Source organism: Accipiter gentilis, chromosome 34 (assembly GCF_929443795.1).
Source record: "Accipiter gentilis chromosome 34, bAccGen1.1, whole genome shotgun sequence".
NCBI classification, from domain to species: domain Eukaryota; kingdom Metazoa; phylum Chordata; class Aves; order Accipitriformes; family Accipitridae; genus Astur; species Astur gentilis.
The window spans coordinates 1741312-1767228 of record NC_064913.1 but is presented as its reverse complement, the minus strand read 5'-3'; the positions used below and the strand labels follow the sequence as shown (position 1 = coordinate 1767228).

The following is a 25917-nucleotide window of genomic DNA, read 5'->3' as shown; positions in this document are numbered from 1 at the left end:
CAGAGATCTACGGCCTTCACTCTTGGACAGCTAGTGGACACGGATCTATGTGGTAGGCCAAAACCAAAAGACATCTTCCATCCCAAAACCTGTTTTATGTACTCCACTGCTGCTACCCTTCTCTCCCAGGTCCAAGAATTCACAGCAGCAAGAGCTAATTATCATAAAAAATGCCGAACAGAAGTAAAAGGCAGCAAGCAAGAAGTGCAGACAGGAGGAGGACATGGATAAAGGAGACTCACCTATTACATAAAGCAAGCCCTTACATTCAAGCACTAAGTGTGACTTACAATAAGACAGTAACCAGAGTAAGGTGCAAAGTTTTGGCATGAGAGGTCTGTCACCACATTAGGCAAACTTAGGAGCTTCTTTTTCAATGGCCATGCTCATAATGCCTTATCCCATGAACTCAGAACAGTGCTTGCACTCGAGGCACAGCACTTAGATTAACACCCAGGAATATGCAATTCCCAAGACAATCACACCTACCGCTTTCCATGCCTTCCTTCACAAACTGTAACCTGCTTGGTTTCCTTCTCTCTTTACCCACCATCACCCTGCTTGTGTGGTAAAACGTGCTGAAAATACTGGCAATTTGGGAATCAAAAAAACCCCAAACAACCAACCCCAAAACCCAAAACCCAACCAACCAAAACAAAACAGAAAAAAACCCAAAGCAGCAAAGGCAAAACATATTTACCAAACCCATGCACTGAAATATCACATACAACTAACTCAAGTTTCATTAATGCGCAAAAGTTGGAACTAATTTGACATTAGACCCAATTGGCCACAGACATCTAAAATTGATGCATTATGATCACCCCAATGCCACAAATTCAGGAGGATTGCAATTTACTCACTTTGCAGAGTATTTTATAGATACGCAGATATCGTAATAATAAATACAGAAAAACAACTTTTGTGCAACATTTCTAGAAGATACAGCATACAGATAATCTCAAGAGAACTGCTACTTGAGATACTGACTGGTATCTGATGAAAGGCATAAAAAGCAGCCCTTTAAGAGCACAGAAACGAAGATGTTATGGAATAGTTTCTCACTTGCTTCAGCAGGTACACCTACTCCCGCAGAAATGAACATTTGACAGAGCACCCTTTGTTAAAAGCAGCCAAACCTCAGGCCCTAACCCGACACTGCCCTTTAATTTAGGAAAAGGGCACTGTACCAGAATCTTTAGATTCCATCAAACCATCTCCACAGCTACTAAAACCCTGAGAGTAGGGGTTTAAAGGACCATATCCACAATCTAATCTGGTCATTTTACTGCTTCAATCATGTTAAATTAATACTGCAGTCTTATTAAAATAATTTCTGGACCCTGATACTGGTAAAGACCTTTTTCCTCCAACAGATAAATTCCCGATAAATCTATACACAAGCATTTGCCAACACACAGATTATTACCAAGCATTACCTCCCAGACTCAAATACATCGAGCCATCCCTGACTGCGTTCCTAAAAGTTGAAACATTTTCTCCAGTTGCTCAGAAAACTCACAGCTTTCTCCACAACTGGATTTCACTCTTCAGCCAAGCCTTCCCTTCACAGTGTTTCACTGACACATTAGTTTCTCTTCAAATACACACCACTGTCAGTCAGCAGCTACTCACAGCATTGTTGCACTCCTCTACCCTTGCTGCATAGTAAATTGTTTTGCAAGTGAAGCAAGCACAAATCATCTAGAAGAGAAACAATCACAATTCCAAGGTATGGTGGCTGTCCACAGTAGTCCAGAGAAATTCCCTGTGCGTTTCAGTCTAAAGACTATGGTTTACAAAGGTGCAAGTGCAGAATCTGTAGAAACCATTTCACATCTGTAACACTGCATGGTTCAACGGAAGTACTGTAAACAGAAGCACTAGGAAGCAGGAACAAGCACATGTATAAATACAGAAGTGTATTCATATAAAACTCAGTAAGAGTATCCTTTCAAAAAAATGGCAAACCTTCAGAGTAGCAATCCTGAAAGTTTGCTTTTGATCAGTAGCGAGAGAGTTTGCTATCTGGTTGGTGAGATTCCAGGTGGCAACATCATCCCTCCTTTCACTGCTAGAAAGGTCACATCTTCTGCTTTTTGCAGTTCGCAATAATTTGTGCAGCTCTACAAAAATACATCTTCCACACCCTAGAGATCTGCAGCTGACACCATCTTTTTATACATCAACTTTAACAGACCAGAAGCAGACCTCCACCAGAAAACGGTTGTTCCATAAGTGAAAACATCTGAGATGATGGTAAGGATTTTTTTTAAACCTAAACTATTGAACAACTACTAAATTCTTCTAATTTAAATATGTTTATTTTTCAAGTGTAACCTATGACTAACTAAAATAATCACAGTGAAAGCTGGTAGATTCATCTCAATTAAGTACAGGAAATACTTTTTTGCTGTTTTAAAGATGACCAAACCACCAAAATGACAAAGTCATTCAAATAAACACTTGAAATTACAGTTTCTAAAAAGTGTTAAACCAGATTTTACCTGAATTAGTGTCTTCATCCTATTTATTCAGCCCATTGGTTCAATAAAGCTGACATACCAATTATGAAGTAAATTTTTAAAAAGACTGCCTCAAACTTTTCTGGCCTTTAAAATCAGTACTTATCCCTTACAGACCTTACTAAGCTTATCAGAAGTAAAAAATAAACTATAACCTTCTTTTATTAAATCAGTTCTGAATGCAAAGCTTTTGCACTTAAGCATGTATTTTACAGATTTTAAGACAATTTCAGATATTGTTTTAAGTGCTCTTTGATATTTTCCCATTCACTAGCCAATAAATTGTGTCCAGTTTCTCTTAAAGTCAAAAGCTCATTCAGCTGCCTATGGAAATAAACAGCGACTATAACACATTGTCTCCTTTAAGTTACATACATTTGAAAATAAAGGTGCTCATAGTGTAGCTCCTTATTAGGAAGGGGGACCAACTCATAATCAATTATAGTCTCAAACTGGCATATTTTAACAGCTATCAAATAAGCACACTTACTTACAGGGAAAAGTTAAAATTCACAAATGGGGAAAAAAAAAAAAAAAGATTCAAATCACCCATATACTGTGATGTGCAGCAGTGTATTACCACAGCATCCAAAACTCTTTAAAGCTGCTGAACCAGATCAGCCACACAACAGCCAATATGTGCATCATCCTGCTCACTCTAATGACTCACACTCACAGCATCAAGCAGGGTTCCCTATATTGAACTACTGCCCAGAGAACTCACTGTGATAAATGCAGAGAAACTACAGTGTCACAAGGGAGGAATTGCTGAAAGTACTTACTTTAATCCCATCTTCTTTTTTTTTTTTTTCCAAATACATATATATATGCATTTGTTTGGGTTTTTACAGGTTTCAGGAAACATTTCACAGTGTGAAACAATAAAAATTTATAAGTATAGGTTTAAGTGGCAGAATATCAAACCATAGATAACTGCTCAAAATGAGAAGCAGTTCATCTTTAAACTGCAACACTGAATATATGAAACAATTAATGTGTAATTTGGGCTAACGAAACATTATCAACATTATCAGCAATGAAGAACAAACAGTCCATCCAACACAACACCTATGCTTAGACAAACCATACTGCTTTTCTAATCCAGATGCACATAATCTTGGATAGATCTACAAGGCAGTGTAACTACTACTGCCATAAGGTGCACAGGGTACCATGCTGGACTACACTAAGAACCTTAAACTAAGAATATGCTGTAAGAATGTCCAATAGCATTTTCTACATTGGCTGACTGTAAAACAGCCTATGACTAGCAGGTGAAGCAAAAAACAACTCCTCCAGGAAAAATGCAGACAACACGAATACATTTAAAATTTTACATGCTCTTAAGAAAAACAAGGTGAGCAACCTGCAGTTACTGACCTAGTTTGCATCTGCTGCCTGCAGTAACAGAAGCTTGACAAATACACTCCTTTCCCTTCTGTAGAGTCAAAGCTTAAAGCTTTTACTCCAAGAGTACTAAGGCAGCTCGTTAATTTTCGCTTTTATTCGGAAATGAACTGCACAATCTTCCTGCAAGGTAGCTACCCAAATATCCATGAACTCTCAGCCTGACTTCTGCTAACCAAAAAACAACATGTTTTATCCTGTCCAAAACCAGTGTAATATAACTGAAAGGATCAAGAACAAAATCACTAGTGTGCTTTGAAGAGATAATAAGAAACAAGTTCATCGGCATTTTAACCAATAGAGTCCTTTCTACCCAAATGTGAAAGCAAGCAGTAGGTAAGGCAAAACCAGGAACACTGCTTACTTGTTGCTACACTTGCCTAAAAATAAATGCTGCTTTAAGGCTGCCCAAGTTGTTTTAAATCTGCTCTGTTCAGTGACCTCAAGAGTCAAACCCTGAAAGAGTGATCCTCCCGCAAGACATTCTTACCTGCTCAAGCAGTGATCAATACCTTTGCTTCCATTGATCTACCTGTAGAGGAAGCTCCCATCCTCCCTTCCTCAAGGAAAAATCTCTCTCAAATACAGGCTGAAAGGTACATACAGTTGTCTTAAATCCTTTTTCTATGAGAGAGGAAATCTATACTTAAATGGGTCATCAAGCACCAGTGTGATGAAAGCTCCTGCTGATAGTTTCTAAAGTTCACCAGAGCATTTAAATTAATAGTGATCTAAACACAGTTTATGCTTTCCTCAGCTGAAAGTGCCAGCAAATCCATAACAGAAATACACAAGTAAAGAATGACAACACAAAATATTTAAAAACCAAAAAGTCAAGAAAAATATGCTGGCTGAATTTAACTTCCCAATGAAACAGGCTTACGCCCAGTGTTGTAGTAGAGATGGAAGACTTTAGATGAGCTTGAACTGTCTTAAGCTCAGAACAGCTTAACAGTGTTCAACTTCTCCCATCCTTCACCCCCACCACTGTTTCTACCAGCGCTCATCTAATTGCAGGAGGAGCAGTAAGCCAGAAGAAAACCAAGTCCCCAAACCACTCTACAACAAAATCAGATACGCAATGGTGCAAGAAAAGGGACAAGGAGGGTGAGAACAGCAGAGCAGCAGCAGCATTAGCTTAGACTGGCTTAAAACTGTCATGGAACAATACCACAAGTATAAGCTGCCGTAAGAAGAGAAGACTCTTTTAGTGTAGGGGTTTTTTGTCCTTAAAGCATATCTGCAAGTGATTGGGATGCCAAAAAGAATTTGATACGTTCAGGAATGTACATGTTCTAGATCAATGTTCACAATTTACCTGTAAACTTCTCCATCATGTTTCTTGTCCCACTACAGTAAATTTAACACTGTTATTTAACATTATTGGGATTTGTCGAAAAGACTCGAAACTTTAAACAGATCCTGTCATTTTAATTAAATGCAAGAATTTTATCAGTATGTTAAAATAAACTTTAAAAATACAAGAATGGTTAATAAGAACAGGACGCGGGCACATGCACACATACACATGCAGCCATCTATTTTCTCATTCTCTTCCCTTTGTAATCTTTCTTTCATGTTTTAATAAACATTACTTGCACTTTAGGTCTAAAATTCTAACATTGCCATTAAAGATTGTGATATGTAAGCTATGTCTACATGCATTAATCTAAACTTCACGTAACTTTAGGATGTACATTAAAGAGGAGTACTGCATGTATGCTGCAACATAACTTTTCCACAAAATGCTATTTCACCCAAAGACAATTCTAAGACTCAGCCAAATTTCATAATAATCTACTCTTCTGATTGAGTATAAGCAATGTTTCAAAGCCATAGTACTTAAGCTGTACCACAAGGAACTTTGACATTTCAGAAGTCTGAATTAAAAAGAAGCATAGTATTTTGTGTTGTTTGTTAAAAAAAATGTGGGGGAAGACACATTTTAACACCACTGCAACCCTGATGAGAGTAGTGAAAAAGTAGTGATAATTATATTACTACACTGGTAATATTAAATTTTGACTACTTGCTATTCCTACACTAGTTTCTCTGTGCAAGGTTTTGGTTACTATCATTAAAAATATTTCAGAAGCTGAAACAAGCACTGCTTCTAAGTACATAAGCAGATGTAGACACGGGCTTTAATCTTCTGCTTTGCTAGTCTGATAGGGCAAACTGTAAAGAATAACATGCTGAAGCAAACTAATTCAGCTAGTCACAATGTGAAACTTCTCTTCAAAGCTGTCCCAAGCTCTTGCGTAGCAAGTTTACTTCAATCCATGCCTCATGGAACATAAGTAGCATAGATGTAATATTAAAATAAAAAAAACCAAAACTGACCTCATGAACAAGAAATACTCTCAGGAACATTAGAAGTTTAACAGGGAGACCCTCCTTAAAGGGCACAAAAAGTCAGAAGGGCCAAGAACAAAAAGTAAGTCAAAATAAATGTAGCACCTCTTCAAAGGGTGCTCTGGAAAAGCCACACTACTTGTAAAGTTAAATAAAGTGAGGAAGAGAGGGCACTGAAGCAACAGAAGTCTCTGAAATGCAAGTAACTGTACCCTGACCCCATAAAACATTTACAGTTCCTGTAAGCATGTAAAACCATTAACACAGTATTCTGAATGTTAGTGAAGACCTAAGTTCTATATTTGATAACCAAGACCATATATTTACCTTTTTATGTTTTCATCTCTGCTTGAAAACTATTCCAATACTGCAATTCTTCCCCTACACATCATCTACCTTCTCAGAGTCAAATATCAACATGGCAACTACCGATGAATTATAAACTTTTTAAATCTATTCAGCATTCAATAATTATCACCAAAAAACAAGCATGTTATTCATATGCTTTCAGCAAGGACTGCACGCACTATTTGTCACCTGAAACCCCAAATGTTAATCTGTAATGTCAACAAAAGACAGTTCTGTAAGAAACCACAATTAAGGCAGGTAGCCTACAAGTACAAGGGTTCCTTTGTGGACATCAGTTTCACAATTATTTTGCATAGCAGTGGTCCTTTAAGTTTTTAAAAAATGCTTTACGTTGTTCAGTCATTAAACAATTCTTTACACCATAGAACAAGAATACCTACCATTTGACAGCTAAGTTTTGCACCTCACCATTTTTATCTTCCAGTAGTTTCAAAATCATCTTCACCACCTTTCTTTCACTGTCATCATCCAGCTTGATAGAATCTTTCTGTAGTTCTGTCATCAAGTCATTAGTAGCCATAAACCTGACAAAAGATAGCCAGATAATTATTGATAAAAGGATATGGGTTATTCACACTGCTCAAGATTCAAGAATCTCAGTTTCCACCATTTGTTATCAAATAAATCACATTTAGCATTGGATTACTGTTGCCTGTTTTGTGATACAACTAGCATTTATTTTAGTTCTGGAATAAAAAGGAGAAGAATTGTATTTAAAAGTGACAATAACTTTCAGTTATATCATCCTTCCCTGATGACAACAGCTACATATTTTACTTCCACTGTTTACATTGTATTCCAAATTATCCCCACAAAGAAAAACTGACACTTTCCCAGATTTTAAGTAATCCTTTCATTCGCTATGCTGATGTTGTTAAAAAAGTGCTTTTTTTTAAGTTTGTTAAAAAAATTAACCTCTGCTCTGAGTTTATTTTAAAGCAACTTTTAAGCAAGAAGAAAAATACAGTTTTTCAAACATCCTCCCATAAAGTTCACAAAAGCCAAGCATTAATGAAGGGAGAAATAAAGGTGAAGCTACATTTTACATGTTTTTCATTTTCTTGCCCTGTACAGACTAGTTTGTTTATAGTCCAGAAAACAGCCAATCATGTTTATCCAGCCCTCAATCCAGGGTGCCACATTAAAGACCAAGATTAATTCTGGAGAAATCAAGCAAATAAAATCACCTTTCATATCAATTAATTTCCTATTCAGTAACAGTCATATCCTCCAATATAAGAACACACTGAGAAATTACTCTACAAAAATACTGCTTTTATGCCTTTTGTTTCATTTCCTTCTGAAGCTTGTTTTCAAGTCTGCTCTTCTTTTGTAAGTGCCCTCTCTTCTCAGAAAAGGTAATACAGATGCATTACTTAATTACAAATCCCATGGGCTTCAGAACTCAATCGCAACTCGCACTCAAAGCCCCAGACAAAAATGGTTTGTAATTAAAAGTTAAGGTTTACATTTGGACTCCAGGCACATCAGCCTCAGGCAGACATCACTTGAGCTCAGGTCTTACTTGGAAGGTTATCTCTACAGCCTGACATGCTAGATACTTTTTTTACTGAAAATGAAAGCCAAGACTCTGCATAGTCTTAATATGCATCACAAAAGCCAGATGCCTGCCCTCGCATAATGGACCTCAACTTGTCCTGTCTTTTAACACAGTAATTCCAGTCTAATAGTCTCAAGGTGTTTCTAAGATAAGACCTCACTCATTTTTCATTCAATCCCAACAGTCCCACTGAAGCAAGCCTGTAATCTGACAGGGACCAGATGTGCACATAAACAGATGATGAATGCGGATGGCATCAGCTTTTAAGCACAGCAAGGAAAAAAGCCACTTGGTAAGTAAAGGTAACGGACAGATAGGATAGGAATAAGGATATACACAAAGTCACACAGTACTAGTACGTTGAAAAATTGTCCCCATGTTACTTCTATATTTACCTCCTTTTCTTAAACCGTCTTAATAGCCTCCTCTCACCTCCTTGATCAATAGCTCCCATTTCCTAGCCTTATGAGTTCACATGCACTCACCACCTACTAAACTAAGCAGAGCTTGCACACCATCAGTGCATCAGCAGCTTCTGCACTCAACTACAACTGAGGAGTCCTCCTGGCAGACTCCTCCATTAAAAACAATAAACAAAAACCCAACCCAAACCCCATGCTAGTGTGGGGAGCCCTGGCAACTTTAAGGTAGCTGGTATTTAGAAACATGGTTTTGAGTAGTTTAGATATGGCCTTTTGTCACAACTGCTTCCTCCTCAGGCACATCAAACTTTACCCAGTACAAAGCAGCAGCATGTCAGCAGCTCCTCATACCTTGTACTCAGAGTAGTCATTCTCCTCCTCTGGTGAGGACACTACTTCTCCCACAGCAACGCACTGAACTGCCACCTTACATTACAGCTCATTTTAAAATTTAAGTCCAAGCTTCTGGACAATAAATGCCAAAAACATTTGCATCAGACAAGTCAGTTTATCCAAAAAATGGTGGATTAAATTTCACAGTAAAGTGGTTACTTGAACTGTGGTTTATACTCAGCTCCTGGATATCAACAAGTTAACTACACTGTCCCTCTTCAAATATACATGATCTAAGAATAAATGCACTTACAATTACTACTACTAAATACTATTTTATTCATTATGCAAATACATTATTCACATAGTTTCATAAAATGTTGTCCTGGTTTCAGCTGGGATGGAGTTAACTTTATTTCTAGTAGCTTGTATAGTGTTATGTCTTGGATTCAGTATGAGAAGAATGTTGATAACACACTGATGTTTTCAGTTGTTGCTCAGTCGTGTTTATACCAAGTCAAGGATTTTTCAGCTTCTCATGCCCAGCCAGCAAGACGGCTGGAGGGAAACAAGGAGTTGGGAGGGGACACAGCCAGGACAGCTGACCCCAACTGGCCACAGGGGTATTCCATACCATGGGACATCATGTCCAGTACATAAACTAGGGGGGCTCGCCTGGTGGGGATCACTGCTTGGGGACTAACTGGGCATCGGTCAGTGAGTGGTGAGCAATTGCACTGTGCATCACTTGTTTGTATATTCCAATTTTTTATCATTATTGTCATTTTATTATAGTTATTATTACCATTATTATTTTCTTCCCTTCTGTTCTATTGAACTGTTCTTATCTCAGCCCACGAGTTTTACTTTTTTCCCCTCTGATTCTCTCCCCCATCCCACTGGGTGGGGGGGAAGTGGGAGAGCAGCTGTGTAGTGCTTGGTTGCCGGCTGGGGTTAAACCACAACAAATGTGTTATTGCCTAACAGCCCGTTTGTAAAGGTCTGTCATCACTCATTTTTTTGTTTGTAAATTCAGATTTTAATCTATGCTAAGAATTTTTTTTTAATATTTGAGAATTCCAAAGTTGTTTAAAGCTCCTAGAACAGGTAATTTCTAAAGTGTGCTCTCCTAAAGCAACTACAAAACAAGTTTTAACTACATGTAGCTGGGAGAAAAGTGCTTGCTACTACTGCATTTGACAGGTGTAACCTATCCCTTTTATGCAGAAAGTTTTAACCTCATCAAAATCAGTATTTAGTCACTAATCCCAGTAGAAATTTTTGTAAGTCATCCTCCCCATAAGCACAAAATGGAAAGCTCACTTAATCACAGAAACAAGTGAGTGCGATAAAAGTAAAAACCACCTTCAGTAACGTGTAGATGAAAAAAATGTTTGAATCTATTTTTAGTACAATTTAAATAAATCAGGTAATTCTGGACTGTCTCTTTTTGGACTAATCAATATTTTTTTCTACTTCCAAAATTTCTAGCCTGAATTCTCCAGGTAATATCACACTACTAGAATCGGAAAGAAATCGACGTGAAAAAAACTTAACCTTACCACATCTGTGTCCGGCGCTACAACAGTTTGCCAAAAGCAAAACAGATGATTCAAAATCCAACTCTACGGTTATTTGATCATCACCTCTGTTTTCCTTTAGATTCTTGTATATTAACAAGAGACTTGTTTGGGTGTCAATGTGTTCTTTAACTATAAACTAAGCACTGTAATGCTGCAGCAAAGCAACAAAACCCAAGTGTACTTTATGCCTTTTCCTTGTCTGTATTCACGCACCCTCTCTGTCAAATAAAGGCTTCAAATGTGAATTTTGGGTTGCACACAATACAAAGAAATACAGTTATTTTTAACCTGATGCTTTGCTAGAACTACCGTGTAAATGCTATTATCTCTGCTGGTTTTTCATAGCTTGCTCACACCGTTTCATTTTCTTATACTCAAATGCTTGCATTTGATCTGCTATTAATTTACTACAAAGCAAGCAAATGAACCAATAAGAAGTAGTGCTCTTGCGACAGATCCTAGGCTCAAGATTACAGATGCCAGTCCTGTCCCCGTAAGACTTAACCGGACTTCTCTCTGAGTGCACAGACTTTTAGAGGCAGTGCCAAATCACGAGAAGAGGCACAAACCCCCTCTGTCTACAAGAGGCAGCGCCCAGGGAGCGTGCGAGCTTAGGATGTGCAAGCCGGCTGTGCTGCGTGGCCCTCCCTGCTCCTATTCGCAGAATCGCACGATCCGTATTTTTTGAGGTCGGGAAGGGAGCCGGGGAGGTCGTCTCGCCCAACCTCCGCTGCTCAGAGAAGGCTCAGCGACAGCAGGTCGCTCAGGGCTTCGTCCGTCCGGCTTTTGAGCATCTGCGAGGACAGAAATTCAAACGCTGACCTCCTCCCTCGCCTATCCCCAGGCGACTCAGCAAACCCGACGACGGCGCCGCTTCCCCCCCCCCGCCCCGCGCCCCACGGCCGCCTGGGATCTCTGCCCACGACGCGCGGAGGCCTCGGCTTTTCGGGCCCTGCCGTGCCCCCGTCCTCCACGGGCAGCGAGAAGAGGCGCTCCCCTCCCGAGAACCTTCTCCCCGGGGGAGCGTCGGATGGGCGCCCAAGCGCCGCGGGGGCGGCCCGGGGAGGGGAAGGAACGACCCTCTCCCATCCCGAGAGGCACCGAGCCGGGCACAACCCGGGCCCGCCGTACCGGGCCCCGCAGGCCTCCCCGCCGCCGGGCACCTGCCGCCGCCCTGACAGCCGCGGCGCCAGGGCCCGGGGCCGGCGCGGAGGCGGCCGTGGGGGCAGGGCGGAGCGGGGGCCTGCGGCCGCGGCGGGGGCCGGGCGGCGGAGGGAGGTCGGAGGGGGTGCGTGGGGGGGTGCGTGGGGTGCGGCGGCGGCGGCTTTTACCTGAAGTCCTTGTCGCTGGACGTCATTTTCTCCAGCAGGTTGGAGATGTGGTACGAGGCGCTCGCCATGTTGACGGACCCGGCCGGGGTGGAGGGGGGGGGGGAGGAGGAGGAGGAGGAAGAGGAGATGGAGAGAAGAAGCAGGAGGAGGAGGAGGAGGAGGCGGCGTCTTCCCGGCCTCGCCGGCTCCACTTCGCCCGTTGCCGGGGCCGGCGCTCGGCGGGGGCGAGGGCGGGCGGGCGGTCCGCCGCCTCCTGCGGCTGCGGCTGACACGGCGGGAGGGGCGGGGAGGCGGGCGGGCAGCCGCTCGCGCTCGGCGCCGGGTCAAAGGTCGAGGGAGCGCTTCCCTCCTCTCCCCCTCCCCGCCTTTTCGCGCTGTCGGCGCTTCTGATTGGCTCCGCCAACGGGCGGGAGGTGCCCGCGGCCGTGTGATGCCGGAACGTACGTGGCGCAGAGCCTGGGCGGGAAGTTTAGGCCGCCGTTGGAGAGTGGCGGGAGGAGGCGGTGAGGCTGAGGAGGACTACGTTTCCCAGCGTGCATCGCGCCCGCGTCGCACCGGCGGCTATTGGCGGTGCGCTTCGGGACGTGTAGTTTCGGGGGAACGGCAGGGGCCTCCGCGGCGCGTTGCCCACTGGGATGCGGAGCCTCGTTTTGGTGCCGGGCCGGAGCGCGGGGCAGGGGGAGGCGGGATCTCCCCTCAGGGCCGCCAACCGCTTCCCCCTGAGGGAGAGCCGGCTGAAACGCGGTTGTACATAAAATTACCCCAGCCCGGGTGCTGTCCGCATCGGGAGGGTTCACCAGCCCTCTGAGTGCCGTCAGTGCCCTGCGCCGGGCACCAGATACGGTGTTTTTTCACCTTGTTACAAAACCAGGACATACCCTGGTGTTACAGAGGCTGCGGCTTCTGTTCCAGGCCCTCTCGTACGAGTGCAATGGCTCCCGTCATAGCTGAGCGTGCTCTGAAAAATGTCTGATGGAAGCCAAAAGTGGCAATGTGAAAATTAATTTTCTTGGTAAATAAAGGCATGCTTCCGTCTGTCGTGGTTTGCAGAAAGCAGGTTGAAAATGTGATGTGAGTGCTTTCAGAGGTCTTGGAAGCCAAAGGGAACCTTGCAGAGAATTATATATTTTATTTTTTTGCGTACCTCATTGCTGTTCATGTCAATCTCACTACTTTTCCGGGCCTAACCCATGATCTGTCTGTGCATGGGTAGATGATACGGAGCAGTGGAAGAACTGGGGAATTATTTCCACATGTTACATCTTCCTTAAGATTCATACTAAAATACAAGAACATTAAATAGCCTCAATCCTTCTCAGTTAACGTGCATGTACAGCAAAACCCCTGAAGAAGTGCTTTTTGATCCCTTTATTCATATTTTTTTAAAAAAAAAGAACTAAGAAGAAGTTTTCTTTAAAATAGACATTTATTACATGCAGCTTGCAGGCAGCTTTGCACAGCAGCTGATGGAAAGCATGTGCTCTTTACTCAGCTGATAGAAATCGTCTGTCACTGCCACGGCCTGTCACCCGGCCACAGTGTACAAGCAGCTTTTTTGGAAGATCCTCATGCTGCTAACTGTCCGGCAGCAGTGTTGGAGAGAGAGCTTAATACGTACTGGTCTCATTCCCCAGAGCAGCTCAGTGGTAAGTTAGCAGTGTGCCGCAAAATGATGGACGGGGTAAGAAGGAGGTGGGCAGCATGGTGGTGGATTAGTGGCATTGCTGTGGGGTGTGATGTGGGGATGGAGTAAGGAAGATGGGAGTAGTCAGGAGGGGGGTGGGTGTCCTGAGGAGAAATGGGGGAACGTCAGTATGAGTAGAGGAACTGCAGTGAGGGGAAGCAGTCGGAGAGCTGGCCCAGTGCTGACTGATTTTCAAATAGGCCATTCACTCCTTTGATTTGGGAATACTTAATTTAGAGGTTAGCTTTAGAAAGGGAAATTCTTTACTTCATTTGGTTTGGACGCTTGTGTTGGATATTCAAGGAAGCCAGCTGGAACAATACAGATGAAGGTAGACTCAGCCTTGACTTGGTTGTGACAGCTGAAAATGGTTTATGAGGTCTGAGTTGTGGTGATATTATACCACACACAGAAAAACTGTGTAACTCCTCTTTCAAGAACTGAGACATAACGACTTGAAACACAAATGTTTGACATTTGGCACATTGATTCGTATTTTGCCGTGTGAATGTTAGTGCTATTCTAAATCATTTTGGTGACTGTGACTTTTGAGCATCTTACAGTTCCCAGGAACAATTTGTTTCTGAGATGTCAGTGTCACATTATCAGTTCTCACATACTGCAGGAAAAGACTGTTCTAACCCGGTCTTTATTTACATTCAAGACTTTGGTACTAAATGGGGATCGGGTTGTTATGGCGTGGTAAAAGATCATCTGTTCCAAAAATGTTCTGCCCATGTGGTGACCGTGATGCATTCTATTGGATAAGCATGTTAGACCAACCAGACTAGAAAAAATTCTCTATGGTAGGTAAGGTCTTCATGTTGATTGCTGTTGTGGCATAAAGCATTGCCAGTAGTCCCTGTAAGCAGATCCATTCAAGTTGGGATTTAACTTTTTAAATCCTTACCATTTCCAATTAGACACTAAACCAAGCTACTTCCCACTTTGGGAATCCTACATACATTTACTTATAATAAGAGAGTGTATGAGAGGGGGAAAAAAAATCAGAACAATTACAGAACAATTCTGCTCTGGTCTGTTATACAAGCTTGAACACTTAAATTATTTTAAAATCAATTAAAATCATCCTTCCCATGCTGGTTTCTATACCTCAGCCAGTTTACCCTGCCACTGCTTAAACCTGATTTCCTATGACTAGCAGAAACTCAGGCCATCATGGAGGAAGTCAAAGTATTTTTTTATTCAAGTACATTTATTACAATTGGGATTCAGCTATAGTAGATGCAATGTTCCGGAGGAAGTTAAGACACAGAGAGAGGCTAATTGAGAAGAGATTTTTTCCAGCTGATAGCAAACAGCTTCACAGATGGAGTGGTACTCCTGATCTGTTCCCTGTAGACACACATATTAGATGCTCTTGGTTCATTCACAAAGATAGCTGAAAGCTTAATTAAATGCTGGAACCTGAAAGGATTTATCTTGCTTTACACTTGCAAATATATTCCCCAAATGCTGAAGATGAGAGAAGAGCAGAGTTAGTTTAGAGATGCAGTCACAGTACTAAAATTTGAACCCTCACCAATTTGCCCTTTCACTTCACACGGGAGTTGCAAGCCCACTGATCGGCAGAGGACATCAGGAATGTGCTGCATCTTCATCTGTCAGCATGGAAAAAGCCATACCACACAGCTTTACTCAGCTTCAAGGGAGTCCTTTAGGATGACAAGTTTAAAGCTGGTTATCGTTTTTTACAGCTGGTTTTGGGGAAATAAAAGGAAAATTTCTGCTCTAAGTCAAAAGCTGCTCACTGGTGCAAGCAGATAATTTGAGCCAGAGAACCTTACAGTCGTGATTTATCACTTAGATATGTGACTGACTTTGTACATCTGAACTTTGAATTTTTAAAAAGATGCCTGGAAAGAAAGTCTTTACAACTTTATTGGCTGATTATATTAACAAACCACTGATGGTGTTAAAGAAGTGATCTAGCTTTAAATATGAAAGAAACAAAAAGGAATGGTATGGCAATCTTTAACTTAAAGCAAACAAATTGAAAAAGCAGCATAACCTACACTAGAAGAGTCACATGGGTAAATCTGTGTTTCAAAGCATTAAGGTTATCACTGTATTGCCTTGTATGAAATAATACGCTCCAAGAGATGAAGATGAGTTAACTGTAGAAATAAAAACGTGGCTTTGGGATCTTAATCATAACAGTGCTCTCTTAAGGGTGGGGGTATTTTCCTCTTTATTTTCTGTTTTCCTTATTTTTAAAGTTAGATGACATTCCATAGCAAATGATAGCAATTTCCAAAGTAGGGCACATTTGGAACTAAATAAATCATCATCACTGCCATTCACCTCAGAACCCAAAGTTTTAGTTAAGTTTTTCTTTCTTCCTAAAGCTGAAAATTTCTTCAATGCAAGTTAAGAATCCCAAAGCATCTTTCCAAAAGCAGTTGGTGCTACTCTGCAGATTCTGACATAAGACTATTTAATTTCTGGACAATAGAAGATACTGTTGGTTTCATTTAGGAGAGAATTCTACACATTTACCAGAAGAATAAATAATATCTATAGCTGTGAACTGCCTGGCCTTTCCTTCCTAACCCAGATAATCTGCTTCTGTAAAGTAAAGTAAAGCAAAGCAAAGTGTTTGGGTGTCTGATTCCATCAGCTTTAAAAAGACAAAGATCAGGAAAACAGTGCTGAAAATAAAATATGCATCTGGTTAAGTAATGGACTGAAGCAACTATCAAATGGGCTGAAATTGACTCTAAAAGAACAGAGCTCCAGTAGCACCCTCATCATAAGATTAAATTTAAGGAAACATAGTATCTTGAAAAAAAACAAACCCCAAACCAGTCTTTTAATTAAAAGAGAAAAAACCCCAAACACAACAATGCTAAAAGAAATCTCCCTGGTGATTGCTAAACACTGCACAGCTTTTCGCAGTGTCTGTGGTCAAAACTTTTCAAATACATACCACAGCCACCCAAAAATAAAAAATAAAATTAATCTTTTAAATTAAATCTGATTGGAAATATGAGCCAGAAATTTAGATTCAAAGATTTTTATCATTGTGTTATTTTCATGCCAAATGAACTCGGTTTACAAAACAAAAGATTTTTTTTTTTCCTTAAGACCTCTTCTGAAAATCAGTCCAGGTTGTTTTTCTTTTTGCTTGACCATTTGCATTTTCATTCCTTATCACAACTCTAAATTTGTAATTCCCTCAGAGCCAATTATGTTTCCCTTTATGTCAGCACACCCAGCTTTCTTCATATAATGATCTCGGCAATACTTGTACTAGAGACACTTGTCTCCAGTAAACTTAAAAGCCCTTGTTTAATTGGAACTTCTGATATTGAACAATACTCTTTGTGTTTCAGAAGTCGTAAAAATACAGATTACTTTAAGTGTTTGGACTATTTAGGCTTATTAGAACCAGAAACAGCTGTGCTATGGATTTTGTTTATTCTGGATCCAACATGTCAGGAAAGCCTTGACCATACCGATAATTTAGAAATTTCAATGTTAGTACATTGGCTAATTACAATATGAGTCAATATTTGTCAAAGCGGACATAAGGGCTAATGTTTCATTTCATAACATTTTAAAGCACTACTGTTGTTTCATTACTTCTTGCTTAAGAGTACTTCATTTCAGGCCAATAGAATGTGCTATCTCCCTCCCTCATTTATGAGACTGTCAGTGAAAGCAAAGATGAAAAAATACAAATGTAATTATTCTTCCATGAATCAAGGTGACCAGAGAGGGCTGAAATGAAATTGAAATGAATAAATCTATGGAATAGAGTATAACTTTGCAGAGTCTGCTTTCTTGGAGCAAAACTGACTCATCTACAGGATCGTCCAAGGTAAAGTGACTCAGTGAGTCTCCTCTTAGAGCAGATGATGCCCGTTGTCAGCCTACCATCACTTGAACAACGAACATAGTCTGCTGCCTGTCAAGATGTGTCTCTGTTGGCTGCCACAAACTGACTCATGTTTTGATCTTTTTTATACTCTGTGGATGTTTTACTGAAGGGCTGTATTTAACTCGCATGCTGGAGCTGAACAGCTTTTACTATATGATGTATTCTTTTCTTTTAAATTTGCTATTTGAGACATAAGTTAATAGTAATGACTCAGTACGCACCGTCATCTACATTCTCACAGCAGAAGAATCTAAAAACATCCCCTGACTTCCATCCACTCTGCAGGAGAGACTTCTTCAGGCATCCCTATGTACTTGACTGCAGTTCTTAGACCTGACATATAATACCTGTACCGTTCAGGTCCTCCTGAGCAGGAACACACGCTTACTGGTCTTTATTAGAGGCTCTTCTGGGACTGAGAAGGTCTGGTTTTGATCAATTCAAAAGTTCTTTGATTTTTTTTAGTGAACTGAAGTATATTTAACACATAGTAAGTGGTTATTATCCACAAAATCTTCTCAGAGGAGTACTAGGTTCAAGTACTGATTAAAGCTTGTCTGTGTCATTTCCTTTTGGTACTTATTTTTGCAAAAAGAACAAGGGCATAGCATGGTAACAGACTGGAAAACTGCTGTAAGATTGCTTTTGCTGGTTGCACTGATAGAACTACCACTTCTCCCTTAAAAATCTTTGGGTGCTTTGAATTGAAACTTTTAAAAGGACAGAAATCAAGATCCAAACCCCAGAACATATGAATCTGCTAATGTGAGAGAAAGCTACACACCTCCTTGTCCTCATTAGAGTTTTACCCAAACTTAGTTAACTCAGCCTAGCTCATTTATGCCATGACCATTTCCACTTTATCCTGGAGGCAGAGCTGCTGAAGGGGCTGGGGTCTCCGGGGTCTTTCCGTTTTCTGGCTGTTCTGCGCACAGGTAGTGGTACCAAAGAAGAGACAAGAACTGGTCTCTTCAGCTCTGCACTGAAGGGCTTTGTGGGTGTTAACAACCATTTGAACAGAAACAAGAAGTAATTTTAATTGCCAATATTCTCACCATAACCTATTGAACCTTGGGGCCTAGAGTCTTTCAACATCATTTTGCTGTGTGATATAATTCATTAACTACATGTTTGTCTGCTAAAATTAGTTAACACAGAGTCATAAGTGTGACAGTTGTTTAAATATATATTATTAGGTATTCATATCATACTGAGATTAGTAGCCATGACTTATAATAGTAGGGTATAGTCTAAGTTTAGGAGATACATGAGACAGTGTGTGTTTGAACTTGTCAGAGCCACCATCAGAATTTTTAAACCCTCCGGGTATGTTAAATTTCTCTTCTCTTCATAATGAATATGTATAAAATTGAGTAGCACTGCCAAGTATTGGTGGCTCATTTGTGAATTTATGTATATGAATGGCAAATACAAAACAAAGTATCAAAAGAAGCAAGAATACCAGCCAAAAATCTCATTTATCTCATGTGCATTATTCAAGCGGGAAGAGGCTCTTAAAAGAAAACATCTGCAATTAGTTATAATACTTTCGAAATCATTACATGCCAGTAAGAAAAACATATATCAAAAAGAATATGTTTAAATTTCAAAACAATCTTAAGAAATGCCTCCAGTTGTTTCGTTATCTCTCGGGGGGGTTAATGATGCCAGTAGCTCTCACTGAGAGAAATGGCATTTTTTAATAACTTCTATCACAAACGTCAACCAACGCTGCTACAGTCTGATACAGAGGAATGCCATTTCCAAAACAAAAACAGCTCTCCAAAACTTCTTGGTCCTTTCATGCATTGAAATGTTGAGTCCTATTAGTTACATTAGAAACAACATCTCCTGCCTGTCACTGTCAAGGTGACCTATATGATTTTTAATTTTTTTACCACTTTTGTGGTACTGCCAGTTTCAGGGCGTAATTTTATCTCTGTATTCAGCTATAATGGCACCAGATCAGGGCTTTGTTCTGTTATCATCTTGTAGAGGCCAAAATTAGTCTTTTTTGTAAGATTTTTGCGTTGCTAGCCAGTGCTTCAGAGAGCCTGGAACAAATATATTGTAGAAGCAATGTCATTTAGAAGGATAAGATACAGAGAGACAATTGTCTGCTCACATATCACAAGATAAAGATGATTTTGTCTCTCAATGATTTGTAAGAATGTCCTCAAAGTCCATTCCTACAGTGTTTCTGGAGGTAGTGCTTTCTCTAGCAATAGAAAGAAATAAGCTTCTTTCTTTGTTTTCTTCCACCTGATGTTGTCATTTATGCTGGCGTGTACTCAGTGTGAAAAAGCTGATCTGATGGCATTTCGCAGTCACTTTGTCCTGCTGTGAATAGTGGCACTGTCTGCAGCTGCGATGGGCATGGACAGAAGGAAGACGCAGTTGTGCAGCCTTACCCTCCATCGGGAGGTCATCAAAGTGTGCTGCCCAGACAGAACCACGGTGAGAGCAGGAACTAGTGTCCCTCTGCTCTCCCTTGAAACCTGTGCTGCCAAGGAGCAGAGAAACAGGTGGAGAAGCACCTACTCTAACCGGCCAGCCTTGTGTGTGGCCAGGTTTGTTGTGCTTTTGAGATACAGGATGCTCTCCATTCCATCTTTGCGGTTGTGAATAAACCAGAGGCTCACTGCTCTCAGGCCCTTTTTTTGTGTTGCTTCCATTCATTGCTTTTTTGTCTGCTCTGCTTTTCTATGTAATGTTAACAGGGTCATTCCGGGAACCCAGTGAGGGCCAAGAACAGCGTGAGATTTGTATTATGTTAAATTTGCACAGCATCAGCAGCTGAGGCTGAAAGAGAATTTTCATTATCCCTTAGCAGTGTATAGTCTGAGGCATCTAGCTGAGAAACTGTGATACCATCTTGGAGAAATAGTTTGTACATGCTTCAAGGTCAGCTTGTAAATACAGCTATTTTATTGCAATGGAAATATCCCATTTTAGTCAACGTTCAGGACTAGGACATTACTTGAAGGGCAGGAATACCAACGGAAGTAATTTTTTTCTGTTCAGAACTATTTGTCCACAAACTGATGCAGCGAGTTTTTGTTTCAAGAGGCCAACTCCAAAATTACATTTCCTTGAGGTGACTCATCTGGTAGTGCAGTACCTGCAGGGCAGTCAAAGGAGGTTGGCAGTGGTCCATGGTATTTCAGACTTCTGGAAAAGCAGTGAATGCTGGAACATGGTTGGGCTGTGTGAGCCATCTTGGTTGATTCAAGACTGGCTGAAATACAACAAAGCACTTACTTAAGCACATTGCCTAATTTTAAACCAATCAGAGTATTCTTATGGCTTCATGTTAAGCGTGCGCTTACATACTTTGCTGGAGAAAGATGTTATTGTGTATTGTAGGTGTATCAAGCAGGAAGAAAATCTGTATCACTGCTTGCTATATAAGGTCTGAGGCTCAGATCTTTCTTTAATTAACGTATTTATTTTACTTGCTTCAGAGGTCAGGAAAAAAAAAAGAGTTTTTCAGTTTCCTTAATGAAGGCCCAGTTCATCAAAGTTCTTAGCTCAAGTTAGCACTGTACAACTTAAATGCCATTTTCAGCATCTGGCAGGATAAAACCCTAACTGACACATTTGCAAAACCAAGCAGAGCCTGGGATGGTGAATACATTTCCAGAACCGTGGGAACTGATCGAATGCAGCATTAAATCCATTTGATTTTCCTTTATTAGCAACCACCTGGATGTCCAGATAGGTAATTCAGAACAAATGTGTTCCTTTGAGCGGTTAGAAACAACTGTAATGAAAATCTGTTTTTACATCAATTGCTAAACACTGACCAAAGGAGCAAATATTATGCTGAACCATGTTCTAATCTGGGGGCAAGGGATAGAATTAAAAAAAAATAAATTCTTTCAAGATAAAGCATTGGGTCATGTATGATCTGCTGTTGGAAGACAGAAGGAAAAAGAGCTGCATGTCACAATTATTCCTACATTTCCCACCAAGTAAAATGTCTCCAATAAAATTGCTCTGTTTGTAGCTTCTGCCTCGAGATAACTTTTGCACCTGCTGCTCAAAGATTAAATTACATCTGTTGAAAAGAAACTGCCACTTGGGGTCACATATGTTATCAAATGACATTTTTTGTTTATTTGTGCAGCTAGGGCTACCAAATTAGGAATTCTTTCTCTTCCTTTTGAGCTTTACTGTGGATCTTCATCACAAACTAATTTTTTGGAGCCAGTGAAAGCACTGAGGCTTTAAGTTTTATAGCAGGAAAAAAAGAGAGCATATTTTTTTCCTAGATTTCTCTACAGTAATATATCTGTATTATTAATACTTCAGTCACATAAGTAATTCTATATTCACCCAAAACCCACTTAGGTACCCCAAGAAGTTATAGATTCTCATTGTTAAATACTGTATTCTTTCACTGTCATTTCTGGTAAGTACTTTACTCCCTGCCACCCTCACCCCTTTTAATGGCATTGTTGTTAAAGTAATCTTTATGTCAAGCACCAATTCAGCATCCTTCTTCATGTGTGGAGAATATAGAATAAGAGCAACAGGAAAGTAAGAACAGCAGCTACTTCTGAAAAATCAGGTTTATACATGGAGGTGTTCCCCAGCATATGTCTTTTAGAATATTTGCAAAAAGCTTATAATGTGGGTAGTCTTAATGTAAAATAATACTCTTCTAAGAAAGTTATTTGATGACAGCTATAGTTCTTTAAATTTGTACAGGTCTTATTCTAGAATAATTCCTTTATGGACATAAGCTCAGTAACATTCAACATTAGTAAACTATAGAATTTTCTACAGTCATGTTTTTTTAATATGAAAAAGCTGACTAATCAGAGCAAAGGAGTAATGGCTGAATATACACCACTGCTTTTAACAAACTGATATGAATTGCTCAGTCGTTCAGTGTTGCCTCCTTAGTGATACTTTCTGTTTTGATAAGATCATTTACTCAAGCTGTCTCTTTTGGCACATACAGTTGGTGGCATATAGGATCAAGTAAGCCCCAGCTTTTCATCCTTTTTCCCATCAGGGAGTAAAATTTCTGTGAAAACAGAGTCAGGTGATGATTCAAAATGGAAGCTAGTAATTCGACTTCATATGTTGTTAGACCTCACAGTCTTGGTATACAGGCGGTTACTTCCAACCGAAATCCACCAAACTTGCTATCTCATGCGTATTTGTTTTGTTTACCAATAGTTCTTATGAAAATCTAATGCAAGAGGTTAAAATGGATTTACCATAATTCACATGTCTCATCTTAAGAGCCATCATCATTTATGCTCAATATAAATGCCTAAAGAATAAGACTGCACTTCTAAGAATGGGAACAAAATAGGGCTTCAGCGAAAAAATATTCTCTGGTTATGTCATCAAATAGTATAAGATTTTCCAGGGTATTTCCAGTGATTAAGGGATGCAAATGAAGTGCAGAAGAAATGAATGTTGTCCTAAGTGCTGACTGATATCAAGAACTAATGGAGCAATCAGCCCTTCTTGTTCCAAAGAGTCATCTTTACAGTAGAAGGAGAAAAATGTAGCAATCATAACCTATAATATGATGATGGAAGATGCAGTGAGAGTGATATTCCATTAAAGTTCATATTTCTTTTTTCACTGAAGATCAACAAGTCTAACAACAACTGAAATCAGATTTTTATAGACAGTTATTGTTTCAGCTGTCATTACTTTTTCATTACTTGCCATCAATGAATATTTTCAAGCAGCAGATCTAGTCTTTAACTTAGCTGTGCTCAACTGATGCACCAAGACACACTTAGAAAGGAAATGCTGGAAGATTATTGAATAAGCAGTGATTTAAACATGGGGAATAGTTAAAGGAAATAATAAAACCAGTGTGCACTGAATTGCAAACAGGAAATAGTTTCTTTTTGCTAGTAGGGCTACATAAAAATAAAGACTCAAAGCAATGGATGTGCTTCATGTCCAATTGATGCTGACACAATTAAGGTTCCCAATATGTAAGGTTGAGTCACACTGGGTGCCAGTTGTGGTAGTTTTTCTCTTACCCGTAAAAAAATCTTGTGATTCCAATAATAAAAACAATTTCACTCAAATGCTGTAGCTTAATTCTTATCCCTTCAAACCAAACCCAAGGAGCTGATGGCACAGAAGATATGGGAATTATATATCACATCAGTGCAGAATGATCTAATTTGCTCTGATGCAGAAGTCCTGAAGAAATATGCTGCTAAGGCGATCCAATCAGCCAGGGTTTATTCTTTTCCTGTTCTAGTTTAGAAAGCAAAAAAATGATCTGAAAACTAAAGCTATGCCCTCCAGAGGGTTACCTTATCACAAAATCAGTCACAAATGGAATGCAGAAATCTTTCAGGGAAAATAGACATTGAATCCATCCTGGTGGTGTTATCTTCATTTTAGAGCTTCAGTAATGATATTTCAGAGGAATTCATAATGAACCCACAAAAAGGGAGAAGTCTGGAAGTTTCACTTTAATTTCATACATGAGTTACAACAACAGCTCCCAGACTGAGACCATTCTCTCTAATGGTAGTAAGCAAACCTATGCCTACAGAACTATGTCAAAAAAATCTTGCTGACATAAAGTATACCAGAATGTCTTCAGAGTTCATTTGGCCAAATGCAAAGGTACTGAAGCGTGATGTCTCTTTCTGCTGCTAATAATACAACCAAGTATGAAGATCTAGAAGGCTCAGTGTGCTCACAATTGGGTATGGCCTCTTTTGCATCTAGGGTAGCAATTCAAATCCAAAATAAGCAAGTACAACAGTGACTGAATTCTGTTGCCACATCTGCTCTCAGTGAATTGGTCTCGGAGGTCCTGGTAAACAGGTATTATATCACATACAAAATGTCTCACTATAATTGTCACCCTCCTAATCCTCAAAGAAATAATATGGAGGGGAGCAGGCAGGAAGAACAAAATTCTCACTAGTTCTGTAGGTTGTTCCCCTTTGGGCAACAGATTTACATTGAGCAACTGCGCCAGGAATAGCAAAAGAAAGCTTATAACACTTCCCACCTACGGCTTTTAGTACCAGCCTTATGCTTAGCCAAACTTGGTCAATTCTGTTTCAGTATTCCTTATGTACATTAGGATGGCATTTCCAGGTCTACATAGAACCACTAAATGACAGCTGAAAAGACAGCAACTAAGGAAATTAAAGCAAGAAATCTATTTTTTTTTTCCACTCAAGAAAATACATTTCGGATTTGCATTCTGCTCATTCTCAGTAATAATTTATTCTTTAGTCTTGTGCAACAGGTCATTAACCTGCTTAACAACCCTAAATCTCTATGTTTTCCCTTTAAAGAAATGTAGTGAAAATACCAAGTCTTCCTTCCACTTCATTTTCTTTCATAGCTTATGGGAATACATGAACTGTGATTTTTCTCTCACAGTGGCAAACAGTAGTTTAGCTATTAACTACATGGGATCTAGATTTGGGACCCTTACCATGTCTGTGTACAGTCTTATTATCTGCTGAGTCTGATTATATTCTGATCAATATTATCTAATGACTGTGACCACAGGTGGGACGTTTCAAGGATATTTCAACTTCCATTGCCATTTGACAGTAGGCAGAAAGTATCACTGTGAATTTATTTGTCCATCTTCATCTTTTTTTCCTAATCAGAAACGAGGAAAATCCTTGATTTTCTTCATCCAAGTCTCCCATGTTTTACCTGCAGCATAAACCATGTGGTTGTTTAAGAGACAGACCATGTAAAGAAGGCGAAAGCTAGAGCTACTCCTGCTGACAGTTCAAAACCCATCCAGGTTTTCTATCTCTCATTTGAATTGGTGCTTTATTAGAAGCTTTATTTATCATATTCTTAAGATATGTTAAAATTTTCTATGTTTCCCTTGATGTGTTTCGACCTGTTCTCACCTATATCAATGTTCTTTTCAAACTCATAACCTGGAGGCAAAGGCCAAAACCTTTCTAGCTGTAGAAACAAATGTATTACTTGTTTTGCTTGAAGTATTATAAAAACCCATGTCTCTGCCAGAGATGTTCACTGAGGGAGACATCAGCCAATATGGTGTTCCAGGATTAATTAAAGAGCTTGTCTGCCAGACATTCTTTAAGTCTGCTTTTTCTCATTTTATTTTTACTTTTTGGCATGTAATAGTATTTCCATACTTAATAAATCCTCACTGATAATGACATGCAAAAGAGCAATTAGCAGCAGACAATTCAGTGGCAACGAATTTATAATTTGAACTGTTTACCATTCAGAGATGACTGAAAGTGATGGCAACTTGTTTCCAGCCCATTGGACTTCTTGGTTGGGAGAGTGATGGGACCCTATAAATCGGTGCAAAACTGCACCGAATGAAACTTCATGTCAGTGATGTTGTTTGGAGCTTCCAGCTGAGCTGGTCTCTGTTTCTCCAGCCTGTCTTTGTATTAAACATAAAATGGTACCTGTACAGTAGACAGTT

At 40.0% G+C, this 25917-nt stretch overlaps 2 protein-coding genes across 2 annotated transcripts in view; one reads left to right on the top strand and one right to left on the bottom strand.

The window, feature by feature from the left end:
• CAND1 (cullin associated and neddylation dissociated 1) overlaps positions 1-12171 on the bottom strand; it is a 29734-nt gene extending 17563 nt beyond the window's left edge. Inside the window, exons 1-2 of the mRNA XM_049792211.1 lie at positions 11887-12171; positions 7037-7180 (exon numbers count right to left, since the gene is read on the bottom strand). Coding sequence (XP_049648168.1) covers positions 7037-7180; positions 11887-11954 — 212 coding nt within the window. The 5' untranslated portion in view covers positions 11955-12171. The remainder of the gene's footprint in view (positions 1-7036; positions 7181-11886) is intronic.
• Positions 1-25917, top strand: part of LLPH (LLP homolog, long-term synaptic facilitation factor) — a 556390-nt gene that overhangs the window by 90442 nt on the left and 440031 nt on the right. The gene's annotated exons all lie outside the window — the stretch shown is intronic.